Source organism: Acanthochromis polyacanthus, chromosome 20 (genome assembly GCF_021347895.1).
Source record: "Acanthochromis polyacanthus isolate Apoly-LR-REF ecotype Palm Island chromosome 20, KAUST_Apoly_ChrSc, whole genome shotgun sequence".
NCBI lineage: Eukaryota > Metazoa > Chordata > Actinopteri > Pomacentridae > Acanthochromis > Acanthochromis polyacanthus.
The window spans coordinates 32,213,553-32,222,649 of record NC_067132.1 but is presented as its reverse complement, the minus strand read 5'-3'; the positions used below and the strand labels follow the sequence as shown (position 1 = coordinate 32,222,649).

Genomic DNA, 9,097 nt, shown 5'->3' with positions numbered 1-9,097 from the left:
CAGATCTCCACGCTGCTGCGCCACCATGTGGCCACCATGCTGTGATCTGATTGGCTGTCCGTGAAAAACAGAAGTTGGGCTGCAGTGTGTATAGATATTTTTATTTGTAGTATTTTGGAATCATACAACATAAATAAAAGCTTTCATTACAATAATGTTCTCATCAGCACCACAGCCATGCACCAACAGGGTTCAGTCAACACCACAGCTAGCCATAGAACAGCCATAGAACATCCATAAAACACCCATAGATCCATAGAACATCCATGGAATATCTATAGAGTCATAGAACCTCCATAGATCCACAGAAAATCCATAGATCCATGTAATATCCACAGAACATCCATAGATCCATAGACTATCCATAGAACACCCATAGATCCATAGACTATCCATAGATCATCCATAGATCCATAGAACATCCATAGATCCATAGAACACCCATAGATCCATAGAATATCCACAGATCATCCATAGATCCATAGAACATCCATAGATCCATAGAACACCCATAGATCCATAGAACACCCATAGATCCATAGAATATCCACAGATCATCCATAGATCCATAGAACATCCATAGATCCATAGAATATCCATAGATCATCCATAGATCCATAGAACATCCATAGATCCATAGAACACCCATAGATCCATAGAATATCCACAGAACATCCATAGATCCATAGACTATCCATAGAACACCCATAGATCCATAGAATATCCACAGATCATCCATAGATCCATAGAACATCCATAGATCCATAGAATATCCATAGATCATCCATAGATCCATAGAACATCCATAGATCCATAGAACACCCATAGATCCATAGAATATCCACAGAACATCCATAGATCCATAGACTATCCATAGAACACCCATAGATCCATAGAATATCCACAGATCATCCATAGATCCATAGAACATCCATAGATCCATAGAACACCCATAGATCCATAGAACACCCATAGATCCATAGAATATCCACAGAACATCCATAGATCCATAGACTATCCATAGAACACCCATAGATCCATAGACTATCCATAGATCATCCATAGATCCATAGAACATCCATAGATCCATAGAACACCCATAGATCCATAGAATATCCACAGAACATCCATAGATCCATAGAGCAGCAGGGTTACGCCGACCAGGAGCCATGTGTCTGAGATGTTTATCAACCCAGAGCTGCATGTTACAAAGATTGGATCAACTCAGGCTGTAACCAGGGTTAAATTAGACCAGAGCCATATGTCAGCAGGGTTACATCAAACATGGTCTAACTGTGGTTCTGTGTGTGGAACAGTAGAACTGTCCACCATGATTGTCTCTCTCTGTGTGGTTCACAAGAACGACAACGACAACATCAAGAACAACTGAATGAATAAATACTCTTCTTCCTGCTTCCTCCTGCTCTATGTACATTATTAACAGCTGACAGCCAATCAGCTTCATCCAGCTGCTGACAGAACAAATGGACCCGACGGGGACCGGGCTTGGACCCGTCTCCACCAGCCAAGAAGACAGAAGGACGACGACTCTTTAGAAAATTTAGACACTTCTATGAAACACATGAAACAGTCTCAACTCAAAAAATCTTTTCTCGTGCTTTTGACCGAATTTCATTGTCCTCATCGACAGAATCTCTTGGCGCCATTGCCATGGAAACATCCAAGCTTCCAGCAGAAAGCTGAGGAACAGACAGCAGTAAGTCATCCTTGAGTTGATTCAGCGGATTTTAAACTGTTGCTGTTCCATTGTTTGGTTCTTTTGGTTCCTCGAAGTGTCTGAGATGTTCTCCACCAACCAGACTTCATGGCGGTTCTGTTGAGGCTTCGGTCTTGAACAGTTGTGATCCGTTTAAACATCAACGGATGGTCCAGAACCTTCAGAACGTTAAAATGTTCTGACCCATTTAAACACCAATGGATGGTCCAGAACCTTCAGAATGTTAAAAGCATGAGGAGCTCAACAGATTTAGAAAGTTTTGGCATTTTTCTGCCTGCGTGAAATCAGAAAAATCTGAAAATTGTTGGCGGCTGAGTGAAGCCTTCAGCTACTTATCAATTAATCGATTAATGATGTCAGTGATTGATTAAACATGATCCTGAGCTCTGATGTCACAGTGATGTCATGACCAATCAAAATCAGCCTCACTGGTTACAGAACTGATCAATAAGCCACAGGTTGAACTGGTTATTGTTGATAATAAACTGACTGATCCTCTAGAACCCTTTAAATCAGATGATGTCCAGAGGTTCTCATTGATAATTGATAAACTCATTGATCCTCTAGAACCATATAGAGCAGATGATCTCTTCAGATCATCAGGACACTTCAGAACTCTATGAAGGTTTTAGTTTCTGAATATCTGACTTCCTGTTTATGAGAAGGGAGCGGGGCTTAATTTGACAGGTACAGAATGAACACCTGGAGACAGAACTCAGGTCTGATCAGGAAAATTGATCACTGATTGATCACTGACTGATCACTGATTCACTCTGACAGAGTTTTGGTTGCTTCAGTTTCAATACGACAATAAACATAAAAACAACAAGACAAAATAACAACATGAGGTGAGAAACGCTGAGAGTCCATCAGGGCAGTGCAAACATCTTCCTCCACCTCCTCTTCCTCAGTCAGTCAGTAGTCCTCCTCCTCCTCTTCTTCATCCTCCTCCTCTTCATCCTCCTCCTCTTCATTCTCCTCCTCCTCCAGGAGGTGATGAAGGTAAATCTAAGCAGAGTTCAGATACTCCAGAGCGACTTCATAGCAGAACTTATATTGATCCTGTTAAAACAACAACAGATTGTTCTGTAACGTCATGTAAAAATGAAATAAAATGATACAACACAATGTAAAATAAAATGAAATAAAATGACATAACACAACATAAAATAATTCATCCATCCATTCTCTATCCACCGCTTTATTCTCACTAGGGTTGCGGGAGGTGCTGGAGCCTATCCCAGCTGACTCGGGCAAAGGCAGGGACAACATAAAATAATATAAAATAAAATGAAATAAAATGATCCAACACAATATAAAATAAAATAAAATGAAATAAAATCAAAAAATTGTTTACCAGCAGGTCCACCATGTTTGGTTTGTTGTTCCTCAGAGTTTTAACGGAGTGAAAGACGTCCACCTGACGCTGCTGCCTCAACATCTCACACACGATACTGATGCTGCAGAACACCCCACTACGACCCCCACCATTACTGCAGGGGCAACAAGGAGGGCAGCAAGGAGGGCAGCAAGGAGGGGCAGTTATAAAGAAAATCAAATCAGTGATTCCACGTTCTGACCACCAGATGGAGAAAAAATGCCACTGAAGTAGTACTGTAGTATCTGCACCTTCAACTACTGCCTGTAAGCAGTAGTGCTACGTGTATTGCAGTATTGTGAGTACTTACAGGCAGTGGACTACAGTGCGTCCCTCGCCGCCATCGTACTCGTCCTGCCATTTGTCCACCTGGTGAACCAGTTTGAGGAAGGAGCGTTTGGAGACGGGCGTGTCGCGGTACATTGGCCAGCCCAGGAACTGGAACTGCTGCACCATGCGGTACCCATCCTGGGGCTGGAGGCACAGGAGGACAGGGTGAGGAAAACAAAGTCATCCCATCATCAGGGAAGGAGGAAATGAATCAAAAAACAACCACACCCTGGATAAATGAGAGGCGATAACGAGGCAGGAGGAGACAAGGGAAGGAGACAAAGGAAGGAAACAAGGGAAGGAAACAAGGGCAGGAGACAAGGGAAAGAGTCAAGGTGAGGAGACAAAGGAAGGAAACAATGGAAGGAGACAAGGGAAGGAGACAAGGGGAGGAGACAAAGGAAGGAAACAAGGGAAGGAGACAAGGAAAGGAGACAAAGGAAGGAAACAAGGGAAGGAAACAAGAGCAGGAGACAAGGGGACGAGACAAAGGAAGGAAACAAGGGAAGGAGACAAGGAAAGGAAACATGAGCAGGAGACAAGGGCAAGAGACATGAGGAGAGACAAAGGAAGGAAACAAGGGAAGGAGACAAGGGAAGGAGACAAAGGAAGGAAACAAGTGAAGGAGACAAGGGAAGGAGACAAGGGAAGGAAACAAGAGAAGGAGACAAGAGAAGGAAACAAGGGAAGGAGACAAGGGAAGGAGACTAAGGAAGGAAAAAAGGGAAGGAGAATGAGATAAGGAAAGGAGAAAAGAGAATGAGAAGGACTGTAGGAGAAATGAAGGAATCAGGAGACAGAATGAGATGGGAGGACATTAATGTGAGCCGGCAGGGAGGAGAAAGGTTTTAAATCAAACGCACTGAAAGCTACATTCAACCTGTCACAGTGAGGCAGGTGGAGACAAGAGTCTGGATTAAACGTGGTCGATATTTGGTGAGATGCTGGGAGGAAATGAGGCACAAATCAAATGCACTGAAACTTAAAGTGCGCCTGACAGGGAGGTGAAGAGACTTAAATCAAACACGCTCTGAGCTAAATCTGGTGAAACAGGACAGAAAGTGGAGGTTTGGATCAAACACCAGCGCAGCAGAAGACAATCAGGCAGAAATCAAATGTGCCCTGAATACCTTTGGCACAAAGGGGTCAAAATCAAACAAACTCTCAGTAAACACTGCAGCTGATCGTCAGTCTGTCTGAGAACCTGCAGAAGCAAAGCCCTGCTGTTTTCAGGTTGTTCATCGCTGTGTGCTGCAGACGTGAAGGAGCAGAAATCAAACCCACCCTGGCTGTATTGTAGATCCTGAAGATGCGGCTGATGACATCCTCCTCCAGATCTGCAGACACGAACTCGACCTGCAGCGACCCGAGGCGATGGAGGCCGTTCTCCGGCCAGTACTGAGGACACAGCTGACACAGGGACAGGGGGTTATTGATCTCTGATCATCAATCATTTGGTCCACAGATCAATTTTATGCTTCCCTCAGAGCTGCTTCAGATACACAGTCAATGATTACAATAAATAACTGAACCTAATCAAGGGCTGATTCTAATCAATAAGTGATACTAATCAATAACTGATCAATGATTCAATGACGGATTCTAATTAATTAATAACTGAGTCATGAGATATTTTGACAAACTCTGGAACATTTACTGCAGCTAACAGGTGTGTGTGTGTGTGTGTGTGTGTGTGTGTGTGTGTGTGTGTGTGTCTGTGTCTGTGTCTGTGTTTGTTTACATACCTGTGCGGGGTCCACATCATTTAGCATGACGATAGAGGTACAGTGGTAATCGAGGACCAGACGCCAGAAATCTTTGACCGTGTTTGGCAAAGGATGCTGGGTAACAATGAACGCTGACGGCTGCTTGTAGCTCTGCAGAGTGACACACCACATATGATGTCACACAGGCAAACATGTGGTCAAAATGTTTGAATTTGTGGAGACAAACTTCCATTTTACATGTGGATAATATGTTAAGCAAGTGTGAAGTAAATCAGAGGTGATGGAGCAGAAGGTTCCGATGTTCTGAGACAGAAGAACCCTCGCAGGAACTGCAGTTAAAGAACACATCAAAGCAGGACGGCGAACAACGGTGTGTTTTTCGTGCTGTTTTGTATATGTAAACATCTGGACTGATCACATGGTCTGACAGGTGTGTTACATACATCCATGAGCGCAGCGTTGATGTAGTTGGAGCTCTCGCCATCGATGGTGATGAGGAATGGCAGGCAGCGGTCCGGAGGCAGAACGTCCATGCAACGGTTCTTCTCGTGGTTTCTAGGCAACAGAGCGATGCTGCAATCCTCCACTCGCAGAGTGGGCGTCACCATATTCAATGTCTGATCAGAAACAGAGACGCATTGATCAATACTAGTATCGATATGGAACCAATACAGAACCAATATAATACAATACTATACTATATTACAATATACTAACAGTATAACTAATCAGAGCTGCAGATATAGAAGGAGTCATAGTTCCACTAATCAGGAGGTCTAGAAGGAGTCATAGTACCACTAATCAGGAGGTCTAGAAGGAGTCATAGTTCCACTAATCAGGAGGTCTAGAAGGAGTCATAGTTCCACTAATCAGGAGGTCTAGAAGGAGTCATAGTACCACTAATCAGGAGGTCTAGAAGGAGTCATAGTTCCACTAATCAGGAGGTCTAGAAGGAGTCATAGTTCCACTAATCAGGAGGTCTAGAAGGAGTCATAGTACCACTAATCAAGAGGTCTAGAAGGAGTCATAGTTCCACTAATCAGGAGGTCTAGAAGGAGTCATAGTACCACTAATCAGGAGGTATAGAAGGAGTCATAGTTCCACTAATCAGAGCTCCTAAAATGACTCCACAGACAGTGAACTACTTTCTCCATCCAGCTGTAAAAACAGACATCAGCTGCTTCAGACTTGGTTCAGAGGTTCTCCATGGAAACCAGAGTTAGTGTGAAGCTCAGACAGTGTGAAGGAACCTTCACAACATCAACCTCTATGGACGGAGGACCAGAACTAAACCTGGCTGCTGCTCAGAACTAAACTTCCAGATGAAACTAAAGAACACGAGAAGAAGCCTGATGGATGTTTGGAGATCGGCTGCCTACAGATGATTTTAGTGATCAGCAGTAATCAGATCAATACGTTACCCTGAACTCCTCTTTGATCTGACTGGAGTTGGTCTGAGGATCCAATCGGTTCATCTCATAATAAACCGACCGCAACTGATTGGCTGGAATCGCTGTGTCGCCGCACAGACACGCCTCCAAGATGGCGTCATGGATGAAGACATACTGCTCCTGGAGAGGGGGAGGGGCATTAGTGACAGAGATGGAAGGGGCGCGTGTGTGTGTGTCTGTTGTGAGTCCGTAGTGTATATGTAGTGTGTGTTGTGGGTCTGTTGTGTGTGTTGTGGGTCTGTAGTGAGTCTGTAGTGAGTCTGTTGTGTACCTCTGTCTGCACCATGTTAACCCTTCGTGCTCTCAGCTCTCTCACACAGTTGTAGATGTCGACCACACCTTCTCTCTCCGCCATGTCCAGCATGATATCGATAACGATGAAACAACCTGTCCGCCCCGCCCCCGCACTGACACACACAGACACACAAACATTGTGTTACGTGCACCTGAAGCAGCACAACAACAGCCTGAGGCAGATGTGGGGTGTAGGTGTTGACCATGAACCTGCAGTGGACGACGGTGGGGCCAGCGGTGGGCGGAGTCTTTGCCTTCACGCGACGGATGAATCCCAGCAGGCCAGTGGCGTGAAGCGGCACTCCGTGATCGGGCCAACCGGTGAAATGAAACTGTCGGATCTCCCTGATCTCTGCCACACCCCTCTGACACCAGAGAACATCACAGTTAACATCCAGAGTCTCCAGAGAGACAATGTGTGCAGCAGATTCTGTAGTTTTCAGCTGGACTGTATGGAAACTAAACATCTGGAAGTTTGTTCCAAACCAGAACATCTGAAGAAACATGTTGTTCCTGGTTTTTACATTCCTGGTGAGTAAAGGGACTAGTAGCTGCTGAGGAGTTATTACCACAGGGCAAGTACTCCTAAAGATACTTTCCCAGGCATGGTTTATGTGTTGTACCTTCTCCATGGCAAATGTCCGGATCACGTATTCTGACAGGAGCTGAGTTTCAATCAGCGTCACCTTCATGTCCCCGTAAATCTCAGTGTCGTCTGGCCAGTACTTACAACACTTCACCTGCACACACAAAATTTCATGACTGAGGACACAAACATTCACTGTGACAATTATGGACCATAAAACAAGTGAAAACTAACCATAAACTTACTAAAAACGAATGAAAAACTAACCATAAACTAAGTGAAAACTAACTAAAAATTAACCATAAACTGACTAAAAATTAACCACAAACTAACTAAAAACTAACCATAAACTAAAAGCTAACCCTAACCCTAACCATAATGGAGCCATAAATTCACTAAATACTAACCATAAACTAACTAAAAACTAATCATTAATTAAACATAAACCAACTAAAAACTAACCATAAACTAACCAAAAAGTAACTAAAAACTAGCCATTAACTAAACATAAACAACCGTAAAGTAACCACAAAGTAACCATCAACTAACTAAACATTAACATCAATTAACCATAAACTAACTAAAAACTAACTAAAAGCTAACCATAAACTAACTAAAAGCTAACTGAAAGCTAACCATAAACTAACTAAAAACTAACTAAAAGCTAACCATAAACTAACTAAAAGCTAACTGAAAGCTAACCATAAACTAACTAAAACAACACACACACAGTTGTGTGATCCTTCAGCAGAAATTAACGAGGTCAAACACAAATAGTAGCTGATATTAAAATCTCATTAGAGGCTCCACCCCTCCCTCCTCGTTAACAGCTAATTACTGCTGAGCTAATCACAGTGTCTCCACGGCAACCAACAAGGTGAGGAGGGGGACAACAAATAACATTATAGAGGCAGTAAGTATCAGTGTGTGTGTGTGTGTGTGTGTGTGTGTGTGTGTGTGTGTGTATGTGTGTGAGTGTGTGTGAGTGTGAGTGTGTGTGTGTGTGCTGAATTGAATTGAATAAATCTGACAAGAGGGTTAGGGTTAGGGGTTAGATATGAATGGGAGTCAATGGTAAGTCCCCATGGGGATATAAGAACCAGACATGTGTGTGTGTGTGTGTGTGTGTGTGTGTGTGTGTGTGTGTGTGTGTGTGTGTGTGTGTGTGTGTGTGTACCTACCCGCCCCACCTCCACCAGGTTGGTTACCATGACGATGGCAGCAGTGTTTTCCTGCCATACCATTCGCCAGAAATCGTACACCGTCTCCTGCATGGGCCCTGAAAACACACACACACTTTAATCGCTGTTGACAGTTTGTGTTTTGATGAGCTAATTAGTTCATGCTAATCCATTCCTGTCCTCAAGTGTTTTACAGCGAGAACACACACACACACACACACACACACACACACACACACACACACACACACACACACACACACACACAGTGTGTTCAGGTGTTTCTACCTGCATTTCTGGGTGCAGATGTAAGTGTCAGTGTGGAGTGGTCAGAGCCGGTAATGTTACATAGTTTAAATAAAGGACAGCCATGGACTGGGATGGTCCAGTAGAACCCTGATCCAGAGGTTTA

At 43.7% G+C, this 9,097-nt stretch overlaps 1 protein-coding gene across 1 annotated transcript in view; it reads right to left on the bottom strand.

The window, feature by feature from the left end:
• Positions 1–80: 80 nt before the first annotated feature.
• The window catches only part of LOC110960940 (receptor-type tyrosine-protein phosphatase mu-like), a 139,848-nt gene continuing 130,831 nt past the window's right edge, over positions 81–9,097 (bottom strand). The window contains 11 exon segments of the mRNA XM_051940769.1: positions 81–2,800; positions 3,096–3,231; positions 3,427–3,590; positions 4,731–4,856; positions 5,192–5,323; positions 5,617–5,790; positions 6,595–6,744; positions 6,896–7,031; positions 7,129–7,283; positions 7,542–7,658; positions 8,686–8,783. Of these exon segments, the coding sequence (XP_051796729.1) occupies positions 2,747–2,800; positions 3,096–3,231; positions 3,427–3,590; positions 4,731–4,856; positions 5,192–5,323; positions 5,617–5,790; positions 6,595–6,744; positions 6,896–7,031; positions 7,129–7,283; positions 7,542–7,658; positions 8,686–8,783 (1,442 nt within the window). The 3' untranslated portion in view covers positions 81–2,746.